Here is a 27854-nt window from a genome sequence, read left to right as displayed (position 1 = left end):
GCTTGATTGATAACTGGCAAATAGAGGGAGAAAATGTAGAAGCAGTGAAAGACTTTGTATTTCTAGGTGTGAAGATTATTGCAGATGCTGACTGCAGTCAGGAAATCAGAAGACGCTTAATCCTTGGGAGAAGAGCAATGACAAATCTCGATAAAATAGTTAAGAGCAGAGACATCACACTGACAACAAAGGTCCGCATAGTTAAAGCAATGGTGTTCCCCGTAGTAACATATGGCTGTGAGACCTGGACCATAAGGAAGGCTGAGAGAAGGAAGATCGATGCTTTGGAACTGTGGTGTTGGAGGAAAATTCTGAGAGTTCCTTGGACTGCAAGAAGATCAAACCAGTTCATACTCCAGGAAATAAAGCCAGACTGCTCACTTGAGGGAACAGTATTAAAGGCAAAACTGAAATACTTTGGCCACATAATGAAAAGACAGGACACCCTGGAGAAGATGCTGATGCTAGGGACAGTGGAAGGCAAAAGGAAGAGGGGCCAACCAAGGGCAAGGTGGATGGATGATATTCTAGAGGTGATAGATTCATCCCTGGGGGAGCTGGGGGTGTTGACGACCGACAGGAAGCTCTGGCGTGGGCTGGTCCATGAAGTCACGAAGAGTCGGAAGCGACTAAATGAATAAACAACAAAAATCCACTGAAATGAAGAATGGCACTGAGGAAACAACTCTTGATGGTTAGCACTTCAATAGTTCAATGAAACATGCAAGTAATTACTATCCATGTTATTTGATCCTTGCTTTGGAAAAAAAGATGTAAATCTTCAAATAAATTATTTCCACCTCACACACAGATTGTTTTTCCTGCTTTACTGATCTGCTTTGAAACCTGTAATTACCGAAGTTTTTAACCAACAGAAGTGAAAATCGCTTTTATGGATAGATGAAAAACCAGATACTGTTTAATCTTTGTTGGAAGTCCATTCTGCTCTACAGAAATCACACAGTAGTGAAAGGTGGCAATTGTCAAGTTAGCCTGTCGATGAGTTTGCAGATCGCACAGATCAGAAATTTACAGTCACCAATTGATAAAATATGGTTCCCTTAATTAGTCCTGAAAAGTTTGAAAAGGGTTAAAACAAGTAGCTAAATGATAAACAAGTAGCTAAATGTGATAACTTCAAGTCCTGCTGACGTGCACACAGTTTTTTATCTTATTTTCTTAAGTGGACATTAAAATCTATTCCTCATTCAGTTTCTTTCTTTTGTACTATTCCACTTCTTCCAAAGAGCAAAAACTGCTAGCTAGATCTTCTGCATTTCCATTTGTTGCAACTGGTACCTAGTATAATCTTTTCCATTTAGTTTATACACAGAGATCTTCTGCTGCCTTTTCTTGAAGCACCAGGCTGCCAAAACTGTGGCAAGTAAAAGCAAGGAGACAGCTGTTATCCCAATGGCTATCATAAGGCTTTTATATGGGCTGGAACAATCTATTCCTGTACATGGTTCAAAAGTGGTTATATGCTTTCCTTCTAGTCCATAGGTCAGAGCTTCTGTCTCAACATCTGTTATTGTATCAGTAGAGGCATTTTGAGAAGCTGCAGTAGTAATAGTTTGCATTAGGGAAGCCATGGTTTCTTCTTCCTCTGGCAATAAAATGTGATCAACAAGTTGGAACATTGTAGAAGTTTCCCAGGTGGCCAAATTCAAAGTAGTGACTGTGGTTACAGATGCTAGTTCCATTGGTCTTGTTAGGTCATCATCAGAACCTTTGCTTATGCTCACATTCTCTAGACCAATTGTTGGCAACATTACTGGTATTTTTTTGACCTTGTCATGTGTTCTTGATGGAACTGTTCCAGTCTGCATAAAATCCTTTTCCAGGCTGCTGGCACTTATTTTTCTAACTTCTACAAAATTTGGTGGATTAGTAGTAGCATCATTTTCTGTCCCAATAGATTCATCCATTTTATCCGTTTTTTCCTCCTGTCCTTCAACTGCTTCTTGAGTAACAGGGTAACCGTCAAGCCAGGAGTCATCCACATTAGAATCTATGCTTTTTGTTGCTTTTGTATCATTACTTACAATGATGGGTTCAATGGGGAAGTCCTCACTTTCATATATCATTCTGGTGCCCTGCTCATTATACATAGTTTTCTCACCAATGTGGTTGTTGTCATCAGACTCACTCTTGCTGCCATCCTTTAGAATTTGCTCAGGTTCATGTTCTTTTTCCTCTTTGTTCTTGATATTATGTTCATGTTCCTCAATAGGCATGGATCGGTCATCAGGAAAATTATCTTCATAATCAATATGTCTCTCAGTTACATCTGAAAAGTAGATGATGATGATGATGATGATGATGATGATGATGATGGGAAGACTGCCCAGAGTCCCTCCAGTGGGAGGAGATGGGCAGGGACAAATGTAATAAATAAATACATTAAAACGGTGGTTTAGACACTGTTTCTTAAAAGTGGCATCTACTGCTGGGTTTACCAGCTTGCTGCCATAAAGTTTTGTGGGTACAATAGTGTGTCTCAGTTTATGATTTACTGATTCCCTAATTCTCTGAAGAGAAAGAAGCAGTCTCTTCTTAAATGATATAATCTCCTTCATCATCATCCTGTAACATATATTTCAGCACCAAACACTTTTTCCCACAGACACTTAACAAATAAAAATAAAATTTCTATAGAGATGTTTCATACTTGCTTTTTTTTAGTTAAATCATGGAATAAAGTAGCTTGGAGCTCCCTAGACATGTTGAATTAGTGCCTGCATTGCTCATTGGTGATGGAATTTGTAGACCTACACTTTTAAAGGACATTAGGTTGCAGAAACCCATTTTTGAAAAAAAATGTACCATTTTTTTTCCCATTCATGTTGCTGAAAATCATCACATTTGGGAGTCAAATCAGAGTAGAATTTATAATGAGCTTTGCAGTTACAGTTTAATATACCTGAATAACCCAAAATAGTACTGCAGTGTAGATTTTTTTTTTAAATTCAATGGGTGGGATTGTATATTTTATTGTGAGCAAGTCCCACTCAGTCTCCAAGCTGAACGACTTCATTCGTTAAACAATGTCAGTGCCATTTTCATTCCTTTCCAAATTCTATAAAACCGGTTCTCTTTTACCTGTCTTGGTTTTATTATGGCTGCTCTAATTCCTTCTCCTGAAGAAGACAGAAAGCTCTGCCAGAAATAACTTTTTAGCCATCTGATACTTCTTTAAAAAAAAGAATGAGATGTTGACAAGGAAATTCTAAAATATCCTGTCAGTTTTGGTCTTTAGTTTTCAACAGTTTAATAAACTAAGAGAATGGGAGAGGAATACAAAGGAATACTTATCAGAATTATGATGTCTGAAAGACTATTTCCCGTACCATTTTGGTCAACTTTTATTTTTCTTAGAAATAATCTTTGGTATCAGGATGGGGCTTTGTAACATCAGCTCTTAGCTAGCATGTGTTAGTCTGCTTCTCCTGAAGCCAAAAATGACATTCATTTAAGGACTATGCCTAATATTATTCAAGTTGCATATATCCATAGCAGAAAACAGGATATTAATCTAAAAATGGTTTTAATAATTATATAAACTGAAAAGACTGTTAGCCCTCTCTCAAAGCCAGAAATGGCTAACATAGACTTCCTTAATAAATATGATCTCCTTTGAGAGCTGGATCCAAATCCCTAAATAACCCTATTAATGTCTCCCATTCAACATCACTTTGCAATTAGAATTTAACAACTGAGTGTGAGAATGCCTTCTTTGCTTACACCACATAGTATCAAGAATTTGCTTCATAGTGCGGCTTCCGGTGGGAATGGCAGACTGAATGGCTGTGCTCACTGGCTTGACGGTTGGAGTGGACAATGCGGCAACCTTTTTCAGGCTCAGGAAGGCTTTCCTGAAACCCAAACATTCTCCGGATTAAGGAGAATTCTTGGAATTATCCCATTTGTCCTCTGAAACAGCAGCTTGCAGCCAGAAGATTGTGTTTTGCATTTGACCGGTAAGAGTACCCAGGAGGTGGGGACATCATCATTTCCAAGCCGCACTGTAGCCTTAAAGAGACACTAAGTCCTGCCACCCCATTTCTAAATCACCAATTTGTGTGTGTTTTTTTAAGTATATGTACCTCGGAGGTGGGGGGTCCTCTTGGTGCTTAACATTATTTTGGGGATTACTTTTTAAACTTTTTCTTTTAAGTTTTGGATTTTGTTTTCCTTGCAAAGGAAATTTCAAAGATTGAGTAAATAATTGTCTTCCTGTTATTACTTTTGTATTAAATTTGAAGATTTAATACAAAAGTAATAACAGGAACATTTTCCTACCCGTTGAATCAGCTGATCTGAATCTTCAGCTTTCTGCCTTCACTTTCCCTTGAGAACAGTCTGCTGTTCACTCTCACTTTGTGTAAACAACTTTCAAACTTTCCTATATCTTTGACTTTTGTTGATTTAAGTTCCTAGAGGGCACCATAATCTACTGTGTGAGACATTGAAGATTTCAAACAGATCCTTTCTGACCTTCACTAGGACTTCAAACAAATATCTTTTGACTTTTATCAAACCTTTATACAAGATATCCAGGACACTGTGGAAAATATGAGAGCTAAAATGTGCCATCAGGTTGGGGGTGTGGTGGATGAAATTGAGGAATCTAAGAGCGATAGAAAGGTTTAAAACTGAGATTGGGATTTCTGTCAAGATGCTGGGTGAAGATTGGATAATGGAGTTGGAGAAAGCTATGGCAAAGAGTGATCTGCAAGCCATGAATAGGGCCGATCTCCTGGTGGAATGCCATGAAAAGAACCCGGAATTTTGGAAGGGGGCAGATGGGCTGTTTGATTTTTTAAAGACAAAAACTCTGTGCATATCTTGGGAACATATAACTGCTCTGGTTTATTTTGAAGTGGGATAAGGGTTGAAGAATGTTTATTTGGTTTGCTTTAAGGATTTGACTGATGTTATTTGCCTTTAAAGATCTGGATTTACTGTTTTGAATTAGCTTTGTTTTTTGTGTTTATTAAGATTTTGTGTTTATTAAAATTGGGATTATTAAAATTGTTATACCATTAAGTATAATAGCTGACAACTCTCTTGCCTTTCAATTTGATTTCTATTATAGTAGACAGAAATATATAGAATAGTTGTAGGAAGGGAATAATTATATATGATTTATCTTTTGGAGGGGAGAAAGATATTCAGGTGGTTTGTAAAAGATACAGGAGATGAGGTGCAGGCTGCACGCAGGGATGGGGCCAGAGGTGTATTGTTCCTGTGGCACATTCCAGCTCCTCGAGCTCATTCCCGGGCCCCAGTTGGCAGACTTTCAAGGCCCTGGGCTGTCAGCTGCTGCTACTGAATGTCAGGTCAGTTTGTAATAAGGCCACCCTCATCCATGATTTGATCGTGGGTGAGAAAGCTGACCTGGCTTGTATTACGGAGACCTGGCTGGGAGAGGAGGGGGGAGTCCCCCTCTCTGAGATATGCCCACCTGGTTTCCGGGTGTGGACCAGCCAAGATCCCAGGGTAGGGGTGGTGGGGTGGCAGTGGTCATCCAAGACACTTGGGAGGCATTCAGGGGTGCTGCTTCTCAGACTGCTGGGTGCAAGACCTGTTTGTTAAGTTGGGCTCTAGGGATTAGTTGGGATTGTTGCTATTGCACCAGCCTCCCTGCTGCGTAGCAACCTCCCTGCCTGAGCTCCTTGACTCTGTAGCTGGGCTGGCAGCGGAGTTCCCCAGGTTTATGGTCTTGGGGGATTTCAATCTGCCTTCCTTGGGGGCGGGGGCAGAGGTAGCTCAGGAGTTCATGGTTACCATGACAGCCATGGGCCTGTCCCAAGTAATCCAGGGCCCAATGTATAATGGTGGTCATTCACCTGACCTGGTTTTTCTGTCAGAGCAGTGGCAGAGTGCTCTGAAATTGGGGGAGGTTTTGGTTTTTCCCGTCATGGTCAGACCACTTTCTGGTGAGCCTCCAGTTGTCTGGCACCACCCCCCTCCGCAGGCAGGTTGGGCCTGTTAGATCGGCCTGCCCCAGGCAACTGAAACCCAGTTGGGTTTCAGAGGGAGCTTGGGGTTGTTCCGGGAAGTCTGCTGCACAGTCCAGCCAAGGCCTTGGTGGCCGAGGGGAATAAAGGAGTGGCCACGGCTTTGGATTGGATTGCGCCTGAGTGGCCTCTCCGTGCCCATAGCTCCTGTGGCTCCCCATGGTTTATGGAGGAGCTGAGGAAGCTTAAGAGAGCTAAGAGATGCCTGAAGTGCCGCTGACAGAAGATGGGAAGTGAAGACAATAGAACACAAGCCAGAGCTGCTATTAGAGCCTACCTCATGGTGGTAAGGGCAGCAAAACGTGGTTATTTCTCCACTCTTATTGCATCTGCAGATAGCCGCCCAGTGGCCCTGTTTCAGGTGACCCGGACTCTCCTTGGAGGGAGTAGTTTGGGGGTCTACCTTCAGGGTAGGAATATGCTGAGCATCTGGCAGGTAAAGTCGCTCGCATCCGCTCTGCGTTGAACTCCAGCCTTGATGCAGGGCCAGTGGGGGCTACAGGGGCTGAGTCTTACATGGTTATCTGGGAGGAATTCAAGCCTGTTGAACCTGAGGAAGTGGACAGGGCTCTTGTAGCTGTTAGTTCAGCCAGCTCTGTGTTAGATCCGTGCCCCTCCTGGCTGGTCAAGGCTTCCCGGGAGAGGACACATGATTGGGATTGGGCTGTGGTTAATTCCTCTTTGAGGGAGGGGTGGTCCCACCAGCTCTTAAGGAGGCAGTGGTGCACCCCCTCCTGAAGGGGCCATCTCTCGACCCAACCAATCTGGATAGTTTTCGTCCAGTCTCCAACCTCCCCTTTCTAGGGAAGGTTGTTGAGAAAGTGGTCGCACAGCAGCTTCAAAGGGCTCTGGATGAAGCGGATTATCTGGACCCCTTTCAGTCAGGATTCAGGCCAGGATTGGGGCTGAGACAGCATTGATCCCACTCTTGGATGACCTCTGGTGGGAGCAGGATGGGGGCAGTGCAGCCATCCTTGCTGCTCTTGACCTCTCGGCAGCCTTCAATACCATTGATCGTATTGTGCTGGTTCTCCTCCTTTCTCCGGGGTCGGTTCCAGTCAATGTTGGTGGGAGGGGAGAGGTCCAGTCCACGGCCCCTACTGTGTGGGGTGCTGCAGGGCTCAGTTCTCTCACCCCTCTTATTTAACATCTACATGAGGCTGCTGGGTTAGGTGATCCGACAGTTTGGGGTGAGGGAATCATCAGTATGCTGATGATACTCAGCTTTATATCTCCATCCCAGGCTGAGTGATGCCGTGGATGTCCTATCTCAGTGCATGGAGGCTGTAAGGGCCTGGATGGGGTGCAATGGGCTCCAGCTCAACCCAAGCAAGACTGAGTGGTTTTGGGTGTTTGGGCCGCCTGGCACCAAGGTTCTTCCATCTTTGGTCCTGGATGGGTGGCACTGCCCCAGAGAGAACCAGTGTGTAATTTGGGGGTCGTCTTGGACTCATGGCTTCTGCTGGAAGAGCAGGTGGCAGCTGTGGCTAAGAGGGCCTTTGCACACCTTCAGGTTGTGCACCAGTTGCGCCCATTCCTGGACCAGGAGGCACTACTCACTGTCACTCATGCCCTTGTGACCTCCCATTTGGACTACTGCAATGCGCTCTACATGGGGCTGCCCTTGAAGAGCATTCAGAAGCTTCAGCTGATACAAAATGCAGCTGCCCTGGTTGTAAATAGTGTCAGCTACTTGGCGCATGTAACACCTCTGCTTCGGCAGCTGCATTGGTTGCCGGTGTGTTTCCGGGTGCAATTCAAGGTGCTGGTTGTCGCTTTTAAAGCCCTTCATGGTCTGGGACCGGGTTACCTGAGGGACTGTCTTTTCCCAGTCAGTTCTGCCTGTCCAATCCAGTCCAGCAGGATGGGCATGCTCCAGATCCCATCAGCCAAGGAACGTCGGCTAGTGGGGACCAGGAAGCGTGCCTTTTCTGCTGTGGCTCCTGCCCTCTGGAACATCCTCCCTCTGAATATTAGGATGGCCCTGACCCTGTTGGCTTTCCAGAAGGCCTTGAAAACCTGGCTTTGTGCCCAGGCCTGGGGCCCCGAGTGTGGGAAGGGCCCCATTGCATGGTTATGTTAACACCATGGCTTTTAGATCGCTCAGTTGTATTTATATTTATTTTTAATTTTTGATCTTGTTTTTATTTTTTATATCATGACTGTTTTTATTGTTGTTAGCCTCCCAGAGTCACTAGTTTGAGATGGGCAGCAATATAAATTGAATAAATAAAATAAAATAAGCCTTTGTGAGGCTTAAGGTACCCACTCTACCTTCAAAATACAGAGAAATGACATTTTTCAGTTTTGCTTATTCCAGAAAGCCTCAGAGGACATGGTACAAATAGAGAAGGAAGAAATAGGTTGCCTACCTCTGACTTAGCATGAAGTGTGAACACAGACAATAAGAAGACAATACTGAGTGTAACAGAGAGACAAAGGATTTCTGAATCCAGTAAAAGGATTTCCATCAGGAAAGTACTGTACTACCAGTTACTCTTCAACAGCCTTGTTGATTTGGGATGATGAAAATTACAGTTCAACATACTGGAAAGGCATCAGGCTAGAAAGCTTCATCCATAGAAATCTGCCTTTAATAAATAGGTTATGCTTTTTAAATGCTGACTGGAATCCAAACTCACTATCCAAGAAAATACTGTAAGAAAAAATATGTATAAATGATTCTATTTCTGTCATGCCTAATTTGATTTATGGAAAGTCTATTATATCCACACTAACTTAGGTTATGTAGATATGTTTCAGAAAGCATTAAGGTGCTATCCTCAAGTCCACGAGCTAGCAGAAAAGTATGATGGAATAAATTGTGCTGCCCTCGCTGCCAGTCACTCATTAATGAAGCTGGCAAGTGGTGCTGCCCTTAAAATTTTAATATGGAATCAGATAAGGAAAGCAGTTGGTGGAATCTCCTGGCTTTGCTTCCCTTCCCATCAAGTATTACCTGGCAGTGGGAAAAGCAACCCTCAGTCAGTCTCTTTTACATGTGGTAGAGCAGGAACGGGCAAGTATAGATGGGTGCTTAGAACAACTGATTTAGTCACCTGCCAAGATGCCTGAAGGGAGGTATTCTATGCCTCTTACCAAGGCAGGTTACTTGTGAGCATGGGTCTAAGGCTCCTTTGAAAGCAGTAACAAAAGGAATCATGCCCTTACTTAATTCAGAATCAGTTTTATGTATTCCTTATGTCTCCTTTTAAAATATCCTCGGGTACCAAATATAAAAATATTCAGGATATCCTCTTATGGTTATATTTCAAGGAAAAAGTTCCAAAAACCTGGGGTCCAAGCTTCACAATTTGTGACACCTGAGGCATTTAACTTGAAAAACTATGCTATGGAAAAAACACAATGCCTCCTCTTTATTTTCTGCTACAGGGCATTGCTACCTTAAGCACAAAGCTTCTCCCCCCTTGGAAGCCACTGAGATTTTAACAATATTTCCTATATCATCATGATTTTAACTTATGGCCAAAAAGCATTAATTTAAGTCATTATTATTGGCACATAGGTTTTAGGCCAAAAAGTCTCAGATGGCATGGCTGGAAAAGACTTGTTGGGATTTCAAGTTCCCAAATTAACCCCAACAATCAAGGATAATGGCTAGGAATGATGTCCAATAACATCTGGAAGGTCCATGGGCTTCCTAGCTTTGCAAAGAGAGCTGCTGCCAGTCAGAAAAGCAAGAAGCAAGATCGATAAATTTTGTCTCCCCAAACCGGAATTTTCCAGATTTGTTGGGACTACAACTCCCAGAATTGCTATGAGTGCTATACTGAGTCCTAATTAAAACTCTCTGGCTGTTGCTTGTTTTGAGGTTGCCACATCATCTGAATGTTACACAATGCCTTCTTCTGGCTGGAGTAAGTCTGGGAAAGGACTTGTGGTTTCTTGTCCCATCAGAAGAAAAGTGATTCAGACATGGCAATCTCAAAGAAATCCACAGACAAATGGTTTGCTACACTGATCTTCAAAAAGTAGTGGAAGCAAACTCAGGGCTCGTTGTGCCATTCCAACACAGGGTCAGGTAGAATATTTTTCTGGTCAAGAGAACCCAAACCAACTTCCCCAAAGCCCTCAGAATATCAGAAAGGGAAAATCTGCATGTACAGGAAGAAATATTGATGTTATAGTCAGGGACTGAAAGATCTCTATGCACTCACCTTTGACACAAGCCTGGACTTGGCCAAACCATTCCCCACAGGTGTGACACAGCAAAGTAAAAGTCATGTCTTTGTTACTCGTAACATATCCAGGGGCACAGACATAATGCAGTTCATCTCCCATTTCAAACCCAGTGTGAGCATGAAGAATGGTATGAGGGAAGGATGGAGGATCCCCACACGGCCGGCCTGAGATTAAAAAGTGGGTGAAAAGGAAACAAATTCATGTAAGATTATATTCCTTTCTGTTCTTGAAATAAGACAGCCTTTCTCAACCCATTCTTTTCTGTTCAGATGTGTTGGATGATTGCTTTCACAATTCTTGGAGAACTGATGATAGCATCTTGGGAGAAACTCCTGGAAGAATCTATCATTATTCAAGATCTCTGCCTTATTTCTTGGTGTGAAATCCATGCTTTCAATCATGGCATCCACAAGGCGTGGTCAAAATAGACCATATGGGACTACTGCATTGTGATTAAAGACCTGCCCCTGTGTACATTAGTGCAATGTACATATGGATCTTGGACGGTGATGCCATGACCCCATCTTGCCTATTCTGAGCACGCTCTGCATCACCACTGACTGAAAGCGTATTCTCTTCCTAAATAAAAGTACATTATCCTCTGGTTCAAACATGCATTCTAAATCAAATTTAGAGGTGTGAGGAAGGTAGTTCAGGACTATGATAAAGCACTGCCATGGTTCCAAATAAATACTCTTTCTTTTTTTAAATGAACACTATAAAGTTTCTAAAAAGAGTGTAATTTGTCATTAGAGTTTCATCTGTCTCCATCCAAAGAGTTTTTTTCCCCTGCTACTGCATGGTTAGCAATCTTTTAAAAAGGAAAAGAAACTTCTCTAATCTAGATTATCATAGTGCCTGAAGAGGGAGTATAACAATGCTGACCTTCAACCTTCACACAAAGAGCATCATATCTGCCACTGGGCAAAGGTTCCATTTCAAAGTGAACATCAGTAACTTTCATGCTTTGTGGCTTGATGCCTGTTGTGTTGCACACAGTTGTCCTAAAACAGTGAAAGAAGATAAAAAGATCATTAAATATGTAGCAAAAAATTATTCAAACAATTCAAAAAGAAGTGCAGCAACCCCCCCCAGCCTTTAGTGTTGCCTTTTAGACCAAAATGTCAAATATTGAACATTTTTTCTCTCATTTGTGCTTTGCCATGTCCAAAGGAGGCTCAGAAGAAATTCTTCACAAATTGAATTGTGTGCTTAATATGATCCTCTGTGTGATTAGTATAGAAGTGCAACGGGCTTCCAGTGGGAATGGTGGACACAACTGCTGTGCCCGCTGGTTCAGCGGGCAGAGCTGACAATGCAGTAACTTTTTTCAGGCTCAGGCAGGTTTTCCTGAAGCCCAGAAAAGTTTTCCGGATCAAGGACAATACCTGGAATCATCCCATCTGTCTTCTGGATGGCTGCTTGCAGCCAGAAGATCACAAACAGTGTTTCACAATTGACTGGTAAGAGCCAGCTGGGAGGTGAGGACATCATCACTTTCCAAGCTATGCTGTAGCCTTAAAGGGACACTTAAGACGGGCATCTCATTTCTAAATCACCAATTTGTTTTTGCTTTTTTTTAGTATATGTACCCCAAGAGAGGCTTTCTACAGCAAGGAGAAGCTGGTTCTCTTGGTGCTTAAGATTATTTTTGGAATTTTTTAAAAAAATTCTTTTAAGTTTTGGATTTCATTTTCCTTCCAAAGGAAATTCCAGAGGTTGAGAGTAAACCATTGTCTTCCTGTTATTATTTTTGTATTAAATTTGAAGATATTAGCATTTTCCTACAAGTTGAATCAGCTGATCTGAATCTTCAGCTTTCTGCCTTCACTTTCCCTTGAGAGCTGTCTGCTGTTCACTCTCACTTTGTGTAAACACACTTTGGAACTCTTCCATATCTTTGACTTTCACTGGTTAAGCTCCTAGGGGGCACCATAATCTACTGCGTGAGACATGGAAGATTTCAAACAGATTCTTTCTGACTTTCACCAGGATTTTAAACAGATTTCTTCTGACTTCTTTCAAGCTTTTATGCAAGATATCCAGGACATTGTGGAAAATATGAGATCTAAAATGTGCCATCAGGTTGGGGATGTGGTAGATGAAATTGAGGAATTTAAGAGCAATAGAAAGGTTTTTTTTAAGACTGAGATTGGGATTTTTATCGAGATGCTGGATAAAGACTGGATAATGGAGTTGGAAAAATCTAAGGGAGAGAGTGATCTGCAAGCCATAAGTAAAATTGATCTCCTGGTGGATGCCATGAAAAGAACCTGGAAGCTTTGAGGGAGGGCCAGTTGGGCTGTTTGATTCTCTCTAGAGGAAAGCTCTGTGCACATTGTGGGAATATGTAACTGCTTTGGTTTATTTTGAACTGGGATAAGGGTTGAAGAATGTTCATCTGGTTTGCTTTAAGGATTTGATTGATGCTATTTGCCTTTAAAGATTTGGATTTACTGTTTTGAATTGGCTTTGTTTTTTGGGTTTATTAAGATTAAAATTATTTAAACTGTTTTATTAGGGTTGGAGAATGTTTATCTGGTTTGCTTTAAGGATTTGATTGATGTTAGTCCCTTTTAAAGATATGGAATTACTGTTTTGAATTGTCTTTGTTTTTGGGGTTTATTAAGATTGGGATTATTAAAATTGTTGGATTATTAAGTATAATAGCAGACAACTTATGTGCTTTTTAATTTGATTCTTATTATATTAGACAGAAATGTATAGAATAGGAAGGGAATAATTAAATATGTTTTATCTTTTGGAGGGGAGCAAGATGTTTAGGAGGTTTATATGAACTTTTTTCCCCTTTATTTTAATATAAAGGGGAAGAGTAACTGTACGTAGTGATTTTTATTATGTTTTAAAGTGGAATAACCTATAGAAATAATGTGGTGTTTTGGTTTAATATAGAGTTAAGAGATTGATTATGGAATTTTTTGTATATCCTTGGTGTTAAAAGTCAGAAGCTACATCTTTTTGTAAAGTTGCAAAAATTTTATCTTGTGTTTCTGGACTTTTTTAGTTTTTTTTCTTTCTCTGTAGTTCTTTCTCTTTTTTGTAGTTTTTATTCTCTTGAAACCTAATAAAATTTACTATAAAAAATAATAAAAAGTATAGAAGTGTAACATACGTACAAGATCTTCTGCTTAATCAAAGATAAGCACAAGCCATCCATTTAACAGCATTTGCTCCCCTATTTGAGTTAAAATCTGATACTAGGTTTTGCTTTTGATCTGATAAATGTTTTTTAAGCAGGTTTCCAATGTATATACATGTGATAATACTTAAACACAGTTTAATGTTGTAAATAATAAAAATCACTTATTAAGGCATTTCTCCTAAGTCAAAGTAAGCAGATCCATTTTTCCTTGCCAGGGTATTGTCCCCATTGTTCAGCCTGGTGTGTATGTATTTCAGACACCATAGGATTTTGCCATGCGGGTGACACTTTAAATATAAAGTAAGAAATAAATGCATCTGCAAGAATTTAGTAAGCATGTGGAAAGAGATAATCATATGTATTAGGCTAATGTCTTTGGTGTTTTAGTGGGAGGGAGATCTGTCAACCAAATGAAATTTTTCAGAGTGCTGTTGGAACTATTTTCCCTTTAGATCTATCTCTTTTAGATTACATTTTCAACACTTTACTTTCATTTTTAACATTTAACAGCTGAATTCATAAACTACTTAGCTATTGGAAGAAACAGGACTTATTTGCCATACTGAATATTCAGATAAATCTCAAGAATTGTAGCAAGGAAGTCAGGGTGGTGTTTCATAGTTATTATTTTGTCATCAGTCTTATACTGTAAATAAATCAAAAGCAAACATATAGCCTATAACACTACAGGGGGAAAAGGTTGGTGTTCCAGAAAGCAAGTAAGATTATTACTGTCCTTGGCACAATATAAAGTCAAATAAATAAAAAAGGCAAAATATTTATACGATCTGAAGAGAAACCAGAGTAAATAAATGCTTCCTAAAATAGTTTCCAGCAAATTACATAAATTTGGTTAACAGTGCAGTGGCTTGCATACTTTTAGTTTAATCTGTAACTGATCAATGCAAATAACTGTCCTAATGAGTTGGATAGAAATTTCATCTCCCATTAATTAATTATCAAAATGGCATTATTCCATTTAACTTCATCATGTAAATTTCCTATCAATACTTAACTGAGATGAAAGGAAAGTCAAACAAGTAATTTTCTACAATTTAACCAATAATGACTTGGTTATTTCTGTTTGCTTATTTTAGGGTCCTTTCTGACTTAAATTAGTGTCATCATGCTGAAGATATGTGACATGTTAACTATTAATGGTAAACTGCTGATAGGAATTTTAATTGGATGCCACTTTGGTTCATCTTGTGGAGAATTAGAAAACAGTCCATGGCCATTATGGTTCTGCTGCACATGGTTTAGATCTACATTTTAAAAAGTACTGTTAGACTTCATCTGGTTTAACATTTGATATATCTGTAGTTTTCCTAATTGTTCCATGTTTCATATGTTTCTCATCTCAATATCCCTAACCCAAATAATGGCTAGGTTTCCCATTATTTCCCTTATATCACATATGATTGCTATGGCAGAGACATGGGGCTTCTTCAAACTGTTTGTGTGAGCCTGTGCATATGCTGAACATTAAATGGATGGCTTGTTGCCTATGTTCCTGAACGCTACTCATGAAAGATCTGTTGCTTCTTCTGCAATTTTATGCTATAATACCGAATGAAGATCAAATTAGATTTTAGTGGGTTTAACAAAGGTATCCAGGTGTCACATATAAGTGAAAATCAGGCAGGGAAAACAATTTGTTACACGATTAAGAGCACACTGGAGAGGAGACACTTCGTTGATTTAATTTTCTCTGACTGCAGCCAGGCTGTGGGGCAATTGCTCAAATAACAGCATTCAATTAATTTCAAAGTCTTGTCCCAACCCCATTTTTTAAAAAAAATAAAAAATAAAGAAGACTACCCATTTTATACAGAGCCCAAACAGACATAGATAAAATATGTATGGCTACTCTGTCATGACTTGTTTTTGCCCCTGACTTTCTCCAGACAGGGTTTATAAGCTTTGACATTTGGTTCCCCCATCTTTCTTTTCTTTGCTGGATCTCAATTCCCAAGAAATGCATTTAAATGCAATTCAACAGTTAAAGGTCCAGAAAAACACTTTGATGGAACAGAATGGGCGAAGTGTTGCAAGGGAGATTTTCTTTCAGATCAAAATTCTTACAGAAACAAAATATATTTAGGAAATGGCTATTGGAAGGAGACATTCTCCCCCGTGATGCTGACAATGCAACTGAGATGTAAATTACAGCAAAAGTAAGAATTTTGCAAAATTAGTGCAATAAGTACACCACGATATTATGCCTTCTTGAAGTAGCTGGATCTAAATGATTATGTACAAATCAACAGCATATTGCTTCACTGGAGTTTCATGGCTCCAGCTTTTGTGGAACTATGGGACCTGGAATGATATTACCTAAAGATGTTCCATATTGTTTGGAAAAGTCAAAAGAACATCTGAGAATCCATAATGTCAACCGAGAATGCTGAATGTCAGAAGATCAAAGCCTACATACAAGTGAAAGAGCCAAATGTTGTATAATTAAGGATAAAGACAGTATTTCAGGCTTCCAGTGAGAATGGAGTTTTGAACAGCGTCTCTTTGTGAATTAGCTTCGCAAGTAGACCTGGCAGCATGGCGTTTTAGGGCTCGGGCAGGATTCCCTAGAGCCCAAAAGTGTTCCCTGGATACCCTGTGTCCTCTGGGCAGCTGGTCATAGCCAGAAGATCATAAACGGAGTTTATAGATCGAGCGGTGAGTGATCAGCTGGGAGATGGGATGGTCATCCTTTCCCAAGCTGCGCTGCAGCCGTTTAAATGGACTTTAAAACTGACCACCCCATTTCTTAATGCACCAATTTATTTGCCTTTTCTTTGTTTAAAAGAGGCTTTTTCCAACACAGAGATGAGATTTCTCTTGGTAACTTTCACATTATTTTTGAAACTTAACTGTTGAGCATTTGAACTTGGACTATTTTACGTTTTGGGCAAAAAGAACCAAAAGCTGAACTGTGGATCTATTTTACAGAACCAAAGGACTATTTTTTTTTATTTAATTGGCGGTATTTTTACTGTTTCCTTTTGGGATTTAACAAATCTGTCCTGTTGGAATCGGAACATTCATGGCTATCGTGAGAAAGTGAGTGTTGTTGCTTTTTTCTTAATGAGTTAATTGGACACTTCCCATAAACACCTCTAGTGGCAAGACTTTTGCTTTTGAATGATCTCAGTCTCTAGTATTTTTCCACTGGCTTTAAGATTTGGTTGTATTGAATAATTTTAACCACCAGAGGGAACTAATCATGGCTTCTAGGAGACCACCTCATCATGGTTCTGATGATGGGGAGATGATGAGAAATATGATTGATGAAATTTTTAATACTGTTAAACAATACTTTGATGTCTTTGAGAAGAAAATGGAAAATAGATATTCTGACTTTGAGAAAACAATGGAAAGTAAATATTCTGACTTTGAGAAAAAGATTGAACATCAAATGGAAAAAAACTGCTGGAGAGGTGAAACAAGTAACAGATCGAGTGGGGGTGTTAGAAACTAAGACAGATAATACTGAGCAAGAGAGAGAAAAAGAACTTGATAAAATGGCTCTGTTAGAACTTAGGGACATGGATTTTCGTCTGAGACTGAGAGGAGTTCCTGAGATGAAAGGGGAGAATATTGTTGAAAAAATCCTATGGCTTTGGCAAAATTATTGGATTGAGAGGAATATAGAATGGAGGATGAATTAGATAAAGTTTTTCGCATCAACTCAAGATATACAGCTGTAAATAATAAACCAAGAGATGTTTTGGTTCATTTTGCTAGAAGGAAAACAGGAGATCAGGTTTTGCAAACTCATTTTGAATCAAGATTAAATATTGACAGTGTGGATTTAATTGTTTTGAAAGAGATTCCTGCAAGGATTTTGAAGGATTTTGAAGAAGAGAAAAGACTACGCTTTTTAAACAGAGATTCTGAAAAAGAATAAAATTGTTTTTTGATGGGAAAGATTGGAAGGTGTAAGTTTTGTATTCCAACAGCAAATATTCAGACTGACCTCCATCCATAAGGCCAAGGACTTTCTTGCTAGATAGGGATCTAGTTTGGATCGGGGTGTAGATGAGAAACCTGCACAAGGAAATAGACCCCAAGAATCTGCTCTACAAGGCATAGACATGGGTGCTACATCTATGGACTTTGATCAGATGTCTGTTTAATCATGGCTTGTACTTACCTTACTTGGAATATGAACGGGGCAAATGCCCTGCACAAAAGGAAAAAAAAACATGCTTACAGGAGACTCATATAAGGAAAAAAAATTAAATATTTGATGAATAAAAATTTGGGAGAGGAATTTATTTCAGCAGGTTTGAAGAAGATACATGGACTTGTATATCTTAAATCACGACTGAAATCACGTTTACTGCTTTCTGACAAACATGGCAGATATGTAGCAGTGGAAGTCGAGCTTAATGCACTTACATCTATTGTTGTGGGGATAGATGTACCAAATGAGGATAAAAGTAAATTTTGGGCTAAGAATTTTGGGTGTAATATTATGCTTGAACAATGGGAGAATATGTGGAACAAAGGTATGAAATTTACTTTGAATTATAATTTGAAAGAGAATTTTTATAAAATGATGTACTGTTGGTATTTAACTCCTGATAAGTTGTCCAAAATGTATAATGGGGTACCAAATGTTTGTCGGAAATATTTACAGGGTGAAGGAACTTTCTATCACTTATGGTGGACTTGTGGAAAAGCTAAGAAATTCTGCAATCAAATATGTATTATTATTCAAAAGATTTTCGAAATGGACTTACAATTGAAACTGGAGCTGTTTCTCTTGGGTTTGATGGACCAACAGCTTGAGAAGCAACATGGAACTCTGTTCTTATATACGATAACAGCAGCAAGACTCTTATATGCTGAAAGATGGAAGGATGCACAAATTCCCTCAATGGAGGATTGGATGATTAAGTTAATGGAACTGGCGCAAATGGCTAAACTGACAGCATTGATAAGAGAAAATACTGTAACTGGATTTGTTTCTATTTGGAAGCCGCTTTTGGACTATTTGCTTGTAACAGAAGAAAATGAAGTTTTGATTTTGGGTTTTGATGATTAAATGGTTTGATTTTAGAGAAATAATGTTACTAAATGTTTAATTAATAGTAAGAGATTAACTTTTAAGTGCTTTTATATCTATGTTGGAGAACATCGGAAGTCACCTGTCTTTTATGTTTTTCTGTCTATTCTTGCACTGTTTTAGTTTCTCTTGTTTCTTTTTTAGACTTGTATTCTAACTGTTCTATATTCTGTATTTTGTGTTTTAATTATAAAGTACATGCACCTACACATATGCACTCTCACCACAAATATATTACATAAACCTGTTATGTATACATTGGAAAAGTTCAGACTATTCAGACCCTAGTAAGGACTGCATTCCTCTTAGCAAACTAAACAGCTGGGTGTAGCGGACTAAGAGGAATATGATAGAAGCAAGGATGGGAATGCTGGGCTGGGACCTCTGAATGCATGCAATGAAGAGAAGCTCACCACCTTCCTTGGTAGAATCATAGAATTCTACCAAGTACTAGAATGGTCCCTTCTAAAAGTACTAGAAGGGACCATTGAGGCCAACAAGTCTAGCCCACTGTTCAGTGCAGAAATCCAAGTAGTCAGAAGACTACTGAGTCTCCATTTGAACATATCCAATGAAGGAGAGTCATCATCTCTCTGGATAACTGGCTTAAAGATATTATCTAAACTAGGCAACAATTGGTCCAAATATACCCCCATCTTCCCAGCATTCCCCTTCTAGCACAGCCCCTCCCATATTCCCAGTGTCTTCCTGCAACTGCCAACCTGCCTATCTACCTTCAATTGTACAATTTTAACAATTGTATATTATATTCAATTTAATCTGGAATAACAAAATATGAGAGGTAACAGAAAAATATTAACAAGAAGTTCCCACAAAACAGACTGAACTCATTAGATAACACTTATGAACTGGCTCCACTATATAACTGCACTTAATGTTAGGAAATGTTGTCCAACACTCTGCAGCATCTGCATTCCAGTAAAATAAACCCTTTTCCTCTGGGATGAGAGAGGAAGTGCCAAACTTCTTCTGTGTGACACCTTTCAAGTATTTCATCCTTTCAGTTTTTAAAGCCTTTCTTCCAGCCATTTTAATGCAGCTAAATCCACTGTTTCATGGTACTCCTGGCAGTGGGAAACAGTAAGTTTAGCTGCATTGGGATCACAGAGGAAATTGAGGCAGGGAGAAGCAAGTTTTGGGCTCCCAAAGTAGACGACAGAAGAAGTTGTTAGCTGTATAGTGGTTACATGCAGCCAGTGGGCCAGAGATGTATTAAACAGTGCTACCTAGATGAGGCTGTTTGAATCATTTGAATTACCTTCTTAAGAAACATTTTCTTTTTTTCCTTACCCAATAGAGCCATCAGCTAGCCAACCACTGGTGCACACAGCAAAGGAACAATCCCTGACGGCTCTTCCCAGTTCTTCTGCGCTGGCTAAATGAGCTCCTACAGTGGCACATAATTGCTGAGCCATGGCTAAATCCAGATTCTGGGAGCTGTTCCTGGGTCCAAGGGCAAATAACTTTCCTATAAGGCAAGAGGTACCAAACAAGCTGTATAAAATGCATACCTGATTAGATTCCATCAAGCTGAGAGCTGTCAGGTAGTCCCCAGGTTACATCCATTTGTTCAGCAACTGTTCAAAGTTACAACAGAAATGGACTTATGACCAGTCCTTGGAGTTCCGGCTGTCACAGCACTGCCACGGTCATGTGATCAAAATTCGGCTGGCCTGTGTTTATGACTGCCCACCCACCCATGGCACCCACCCCACACCTGCAGCATCTGCCTGCACTCCCTAGCGCCCACCCATGGTACCCACCCCCCCTGCCCATACTTCTCACCCGCAGCTCTCACCCACTGGTCAGCTTGCCTGGGACTCCCGACTCTTTCCGCTTAACAACCCGCACAGTCCTGGGGTTAAAAAATGGCAACTGGGACTGCTGGGATTGCCGTCGCTAAGCAATGCTGTCATGTGACATCATGCTTTACAACCACATTGCTTAGTGATGGAAACTCCAGTTCCAGTTGCCATTGTAACCCAACCTGTATTATACATGAGTGAGCTTCTTTCTGTAAAATGGGAAAGCAAACTTTCCAAGCCAAAAGATAGCTGTTGTTTGTGAATTGCTGATGTTTTCTTTTTGCATGCATTTATTTTCCTTTTACATATACACTCAATGATGAGTACTCAAAAATATAATATACAAAATGAGCTTTCATCCTACATTGAGCCTATTGATTCCATTATTAATTTCTTTTTAAAAGTTCATCTTGCTTTTCAATTCTTCATAAATATACAATAATTAACATTATAAATGAAGTACCCAGTGTCCATAAAAAAATAATAATAAAACTCTGAAATGTGATGGAGCTCGGGGTGTAGGGGGAGAGGAGAATGCATTCCAGACTGATAAAAGAAGTCACAGCCTACTTAGTGTAGAGAGTGGGGGTGGGGAGAGGAAGTAAGTCAGGCTGGCACCGCCTTACATTTTCCAAGGGTATTTTTCCCTGTGGCTCAGAAAAGGAACCTTTAATCTGGCAAGATTCTGTGTATGGTAGAAACAGTAAAGAACTAGAGTTAGAACTTCGACTCAGTGTTGTTTCTTCACCAACTGCCCTGACAAAAAGTTCAGGCATTTAAGCCTCCTTAACCTTAGTGGACCAGGTACTAATTAAGTATTTATGAGGAGAACATTTTATAATAAACAGGAAAGCACAATGAAAGGGCATAGACTTCTTCAGCCCATTACTTCCTTGGGGGTGAGGTTACTTTAAAAGGATTAGGATTAACTTTTAAATATTAAGGAGTCTGCATCATAGCTTCATATGGGAATGGTCCAACCTTCCCCATTCCAATGTCTTCCAGATGCTGGCTGAGCTTCCTTGTAACTATAGTCCTGTACATCTGAAGAGTCCAGTGTGATGTGGGCTGGACTAGGCAGAAGTTCTTCCTCTTGACTGCAATATGAAGATCACAAATGCATTCCAAAATATAAACATATTTTCTTTATTTCTAGATCTAGATTTTTTTTTTTGCATTTTCAGCACTGACCTTTCTTCTAACTAGCAATTTCTCTCATTAAAATTAGACCATTGGCACTGGTAAACACTTTTTATGAGGAGTCATTATATTCACTACATTCTGAGTGTCATCGCAATTTTCTTCAAGAAAATAAACTTAAAAAACTAAAGGATATAGACCTCTCACAGCCTGGCAATAGAAAATATTAGTAAATATTTAGATACATTATCCTGAATGGATGCTGAATACTTGGATTCTCTATTTTCAAAAGCAGAGGTTGATGAGGTTTTAAAAAATATTCAAAATGGAAAATATCCAGGTACAGGTAGGATAATAAGTGAATTCTATAAGACCTTCCAAGACATTATATTAGATTTTTTGTCATTAAGCAGTGCCCTGTATCAGGGTGATCTTCTTCCCTTATCCTGGCACAATTCTAAAATAACTCTAAACCAGGTAAAGATCTGCTAGGAGTATCATCTTACTGTTGGAAAATAACTGTGGGTCATTTCAAGTTTAGCTGGTATCCAGCACACTTCCAGTCAATCCCTGTATTCAGATCAGAGCAACCATACACACCATTCAGTTCAGCTACCAAAAATATAGCTTGACGTTTATTTATTGAACATCCAATGAACACTAATATTTATTTATTAAACATCAGCGAACAACAAAACAGTTAAATTGCGAAATAGGATAAAAGGTAGGCAAAAGTAGGCATTTTCAGAAGTGGTTTGCCATTGCCTCCTTCCTAGGGCTGAGAGAGAGGAACTGGCCCAAGGTCCCCCAGCTGGCTTCATGCTTAAGGCGGGACTAGAACTCACGGTCTCCCAGTTTCTTCTTGTTGCTGTTGTTCAGTTGTTAAGTCGTGTCTGATCCTTCATGACCCCGTGGACCATAGCACACCAGGCCTTCCTGTCCTCCACTGTCTCCCGGAGTTTACTCAGATTCATGTTCATTGCATCGGTGATGCTATATAACCCTCTCATCCTCTGCCGTCCCCTTCTCCTTTTGCCTTCAGTCTTTCCTAGCATCAGGGTCTTTTCCAGTGAGTCCTCTCTTCGCCTTAGGTGGCCAAAGTATTTCTAGCTTTACTATTTACTCCTCTTATATTCCAATTCACAATCTCCCATATACCATGGTTGCCATCACATGGGCCCACAGATATTGATATCTGTCATCCATCATGGCTTTGGTTAATTGAAGTTTACTCATATAACACTTTTTAATAAAACAGAATATTTAGACTAGGTTACCAACTTTGCTGTACTCATGCCACATCACCTGGTAATGATAGGGAGAGTACCAGTTAGACAGTACCAGTTAGTTTTGGCTAATCTGCCATAAGCATAATCATAGCCCAGTTTTATCTCAAGCATGCTCACACTATTCTAAACAACCTGGGATTTTAAATCTAGAAATTACTTTGTAGGCCACCACACAGTTCCCTGCATCCCATCAACCAGAAGGTATACACTCAAGAAAAAGTCAAAAAGATTACAGTAGGCTCCCAAGCATGCCAGCTTTTTAAAAGTCAATGGGATTTCCTAGCTAAAGTTGCAACCCTAAAAACATGCGATTATATTGGGCCTTACTCTTGTATTCCAAATTACGTTTCATTTGAAATTATTCCCAAACAAGCAAACAAATTAAGGCTGCAATAGAAGACTGTGATCTTAACCTTACCTATATGTAAATATGTATCACTGATATTAAAATAACTTATTTACTGTTTCTATTAAATTGACCTCTCTGCAATCTATGTCCTATTTCTAAATACATTGGAAGTAAGACCCACTGATTTCATCAGAATCTAACCTTTCATGCAAGTATATTGGGATTGGATTAAGACCTTAGCACTAGATGGCTTCATCAGCTAGTCATCCCACTGAAGAAAATGTATGATTTTCTGTGTCTGTTTGATAAAACGTTTTGAACTTTTGGACACCAAAATTTGTTAGGGCCAATATGGATGTTGCTGCCTACCAAACTAGATAAAAAGTGGTTTTAAAATTTAATTAAATAATAAATTAGATCAGTATAATTTTATGGTCTGTGCTCATACCAAATAGTCATTTCTGAGCAAAGTAATGAGATTCCCAAACACAGCACTTACTCTGAGTGTGAAATTCTGTAAAATTAAAATGCCCATGAGCATTTGGGACATTTATCTAAACACAGAATTCACTTATCCTCCTAGTTAAGTGCTTTCACTCATTAACTCTGCTCTGTTTAAATAGGACCCTCTTATCACCCCTCCTGCCATATTTCACAACTATTAAGAAATACATCCCTTGGGCAGTTTGAAAGTAAAAAATATGCTCTGTTCGACCCTTGGAAGAGGTATGCAGGGGTGGGATGATGGAATCAATGGCTGCTGTTACTGCTACTACCACTCAGCATCACAAGTGCAGGTCTCCCCACCCCCCCTTTGCTATTTCAAATCTCAGCAGAAATCAAAAGTCAAAATTGGCATTCATTTCAGCAACGTGTGTGTGGCTTAGGCTGCCAGCATGCTGTGTCTGGGATGAGGCCGCCATGCCGCATCTGGCATAGCAAAAAAACAGAGAACAAGGAATTAACATCTAGATGTATTATTCAAGCCTTACATCAACTTTCTCCACCCAGCAGTTTCCTGATGTGCTGGACTACAACTCTCATGCTGGCTGTGGGTGATGAAAAGTGTACTCCAATGCACCTGCAAGGCACCACATTGGGGAAAGGCTGCCTTACTTAAGAACATATTGACGTTCAAATTAAGTTAAACTCCGCCCACCCCGTTGTTTCTGTATAGTATTACCCGACGATTTGTATGTTTGTGGGGGGGAGGAGTTCTTACACAACTTGTGCCTCTACAGTATATGTGTACACTCACATAGGTATGTCCTGTTGCTTTCAGACCCAGGACAGGAGGAATACAAATCAACGGACCTGTGGGCAGAAACGTGTCGGGGGGAAAAATGCCAGCATTTATGCCAAACATGGTCTGGTTTTACTTCGTAAGGTTACAGATCCCCCAAACAATGAAAACAACACTTCCTTCGTAGTAGGAAAATAATTAGTCACCTTTTTTAACGAAGTCGGTTCTCACTGTCGGCCCAGCCGCTCGGACGACGCGAATATTCTGAATTCCAGTATTTTTTAAACACCTCCCCCCCACCTCGTATCTCTCTCGCCCACATGCACCCACATATATTTTTCTTTCAACATTTCCTGCATGACATCTGACGCGCGAGGTGGCTCTAGATACAGCCGCGAAAGGAAGACTCACCGTCCCCCTCGACCAAGGCAAGCAGGAGGAAGAAGACGGCCAACCCCACTCCCCGGGCAAAGGGGACCGGCAACTCCTTAGAAGCCGCCGGCGCCATGGCCGGGAGCAGACAACTTCGCCTGGAAACGCTCCCTCCGCGTCTGAGGAGCCGGGGGTGGGAGAATTCTTGTGGCGGCGATCTCGCGCCTCGGCCATTCACTGGGGGAGCGCGGCGGGGTGGGCGGACTGAGGCAGCGTCTTGGAAAGAGAGAGCGGGAGAAGGAAGCCACTTTCTCAGGGCTGCCCTCGGGGAGAAACGCCGGGGCGGGGGGCGGGGGCGCTGCAGCGCTGCTGCGGAGTTTGGAGTCGAGAGAGGCTATTTCTTTTACCCAGCCCCATTGACAACATGGAGAAGCTGTGTGAAAAATCACGGCTCTGTGTCAGTAAATCAGAACAGAAGGGGTGGGGTGGGGGAGCCCACTTTTTAAAAGTAAGGTGTAAGAGAAACGAGAAGGGGAAATGGGTGCAACCAGCTAGAGAAAGCGGCTTCACTCGAGAAATAACCCCAGGGCTTTCCACGGCACCCTCGGGGTCAAGGCGACATTCCCCGACCCCTTAAAGGACAACCAACTTTTGCATGGCTGTAGCCGCTAGAAAAAGCACGACCGGTGGGAATCACAGCAGCTGCGGTAGCTGCCTTCGTATGGCACGCATGAACACGTTTCCCGCTGAGCCTCTTCTCACCTGACCTGGCTCTACGTCTGTATACCTGCTTGTGGATGGACAAGAATCAGCCTCTTGCGCGTGTGACTGACCCTTTGTGGGGGGTTGGATGCACATCTGGGAGTCAAGGCAGAAACGGGATCTTTCAAACAGTAGATAATAGTCACCACATAACGCTGCCCAGATTCAAGTGAGCCTCAGTCACACTTGGGAACAAGCAAAGGTTTGGTGAACTGCAAAGACACATTAGACAAAGAACCAAAAGATGCCTGGATTCACACAAGAAGCAAGTATGGACTAAATGGATTGGGAAATATGTGGTTGGTTCAGTAGATTGTGAAATCTCACTATAATCTTAGCCTGTTGTGTGAACGAGTCTATCAAGTTAAACTATATTCGGGTGTATTGGTTTGGGCACAGCATGTGATACGATAGCACAATTGTATTTTGCTAACTTGGATGCATTGTATTTTCCTACACTATCTGTAACATGGCTGAAATGGGAAAAGAAACCTACCATTCCTTTATGAGACAATGTTGAGTTGACTCTTGATAATTCCAACAGAAGCAATATCCCATTAAATATTACAGTGCTATGTATTAGTAGATTAGTTTTATAGCTATGGTAGCTACTGAGATGCCTTCAAACTATTGGACCTTTTATTTCTAAACCTTAACTAGATTTAAATCTTAAAGTTTGCATTATTTGTAGATTGAAATGATCTCCACAAGGCTTGTGAAATTTACATTTTATTATTTATTCAATTTATAATGTGCCTTTCTATTCTGGTAAGTACTCAAGGTGGATATTTTACAAGCCACAGGGATTAGGATACTTAAAACCTAATAAAACATTATTATTCAGTGTTTCTGCCTCTTCATAGATCTTTTACTGCAGTCTGTTTGTACGTTCACAAAATACACTTTTTTTAAACAAAAATTGTATTATCTATGCAGTTGTGAATAAAACTTTTCTTATGTTTCTTACCTGTGTCTCTACAGGTTAAAGTTGCCATCACTACAGTTTGTAGTGGTTATTTCTACTCTTTGTATAAGTGTGATGGTTGCCTATTCTAAAATACTCTCAGACTCACAAGCAGGAGCTTAATAATATCTGGTTTATTTAAGAATAGTATGCAAGTACAAAGAAAGCTGAGAATGAATGAAAGCGCGCCAAAATCAAACTGAAAACCCCCAATACAAGTGAAGTCCCACCCCCCCGTACAATCATCTCAAATTCACAATCCCAGGTGCTCCTAACGAGTTCTGCTGATCAGTGGGAAAAGACCTTGAACAGAGAAGATAACCCAAACACATTTCATCTAAATGAACACAGATAGAGAGCTTGGTACAAGGTCCCACAACAGCTCCCTCCCAACCAGAAACGTGCATGCCTTGGCATGTGAAACATCACGATGTACAATGCACATTGAAACGGTGAACATGACATACCGCCCCCCTAAAAGAAAAAAAAAATCCTAAGCAGAAGGCTTCAAAGGGTAAGCTAAGTGGAAACGGTTAACTAAATCAGGAGCATTAACGTGGCGATAATAATTACTGAACCCTAGAAAACTTTGTAATTGCCGCCGGGTGCACGGGCATTCCCAACGTAAAATCCCCTGAATTTTTTCAGGGTCCATCTCGATGTCTTTGTCAGATACCCTATAGCCTAGATAGTCAAGACGGGTTTTGTGAAATTCACATTTAGAAAGCTTTGCATAGAGTTTGGCATCTCTAAGCTTGCTTAACACCTGCTTGAGGAGGCGTTCGTGTTCCTCCTCGGTTTCAGTATAAATGAGAACATCGTCTAAATAAACCAGGACCCCTTTAAACAAATGATCATGTAACACTTCATTAATCAATTGCATGAAAACTCTGGGCACCCCTGCTAACCCAAAAGGGAAGACTTTGTACTGAAATGAACCCAATGGGCAATTAAAAGCAGTTTTCCACTCGTCTCCAGCTCGTATGCGGATGCGGAAATAGGCTTCACGAAGGTTGAGCTTGGAGAAAATTTTACCAGTTGACAAATGGGCTAACATGTCTTTCATTAGAGGTAGAGGATATTTGTTGCAGATCGAGATGGAATTTAACCCCCAATAGTCTGTACAAAGTCTAAGCGTGCCATCCTTCTTTTCCTGGAGAAGCACAGGGGCCCCAACTGGGGAATTAAATAAACCCCCTTGACAGATTTTTGTCAATAAAGTCACGCAATGCCTCCAGCTCTTTCTGAGTCATTGGATAAATTTTCGGCTTGGGCAATTGAACGTTGGGAACCAACTCTATTGCACAGTCAGTCTTTTGATGGGGGGGGCAGCTGGTCTGCTTCCACTTCCCCAAAGATGTCTGCAAAGTCTCGGTATCGCTCGGGCAAGCCTTCTAAGTGTGGCAAGCTGGGGCGTGGTATGGCGATCTCAGCTCTTCCCACCCCCAC

The 27854-nt window shown here is 40.5% G+C and overlaps 1 protein-coding gene across 1 annotated transcript; it reads right to left on the bottom strand.

The window, feature by feature from the left end:
* Window positions 1-661: 661 nt before the first annotated feature.
* SUSD5 (sushi domain containing 5) lies at window positions 662-24815 on the bottom strand. The gene is made up of 5 exons (XM_063302042.1): window positions 24719-24815; window positions 19772-19949; window positions 11112-11230; window positions 10202-10390; window positions 662-2290 (listed from the first exon to the last, which is right to left on the bottom strand). Exons 1-5 carry the CDS (start codon window positions 24813-24815, stop codon window positions 1263-1265), a joined length of 1611 nt encoding a protein of 536 aa, XP_063158112.1. The 3' UTR covers window positions 662-1262.
* Between the last annotated feature and the right edge of the window lie 3039 nt (window positions 24816-27854).

The sequence above is a fragment of the Candoia aspera genome, chromosome 4, assembly GCF_035149785.1.
Source record: "Candoia aspera isolate rCanAsp1 chromosome 4, rCanAsp1.hap2, whole genome shotgun sequence".
NCBI classification, from domain to species: Eukaryota; Metazoa; Chordata; class Lepidosauria; order Squamata; family Boidae; genus Candoia; species Candoia aspera.
Note: the sequence above shows the minus strand (reverse complement) of the source record. Positions and strands in the feature narration are given on the sequence as shown.

Coding starts and splice junctions, on each gene's coding strand:
- SUSD5 (XM_063302042.1), bottom strand. CDS start 24,815: ATGGCGCCGGCGGCTTCTAAGGAGTTGCCGGTCCCCTTTGCCCGGGGA. Junction 19,950..24,718: donor TGCCTTGGTCGAGGGGGACG/GTGAGTCTTCCT, acceptor CTTGCCTTATAG/GAAAGTTATTTGCCCTTGGA. Junction 10,391..11,111: donor TCTTTGTGTGAAGGTTGAAG/GTCAGCATTGTT, acceptor TTTTAATCTCAG/GCCGGCCGTGTGGGGATCCT.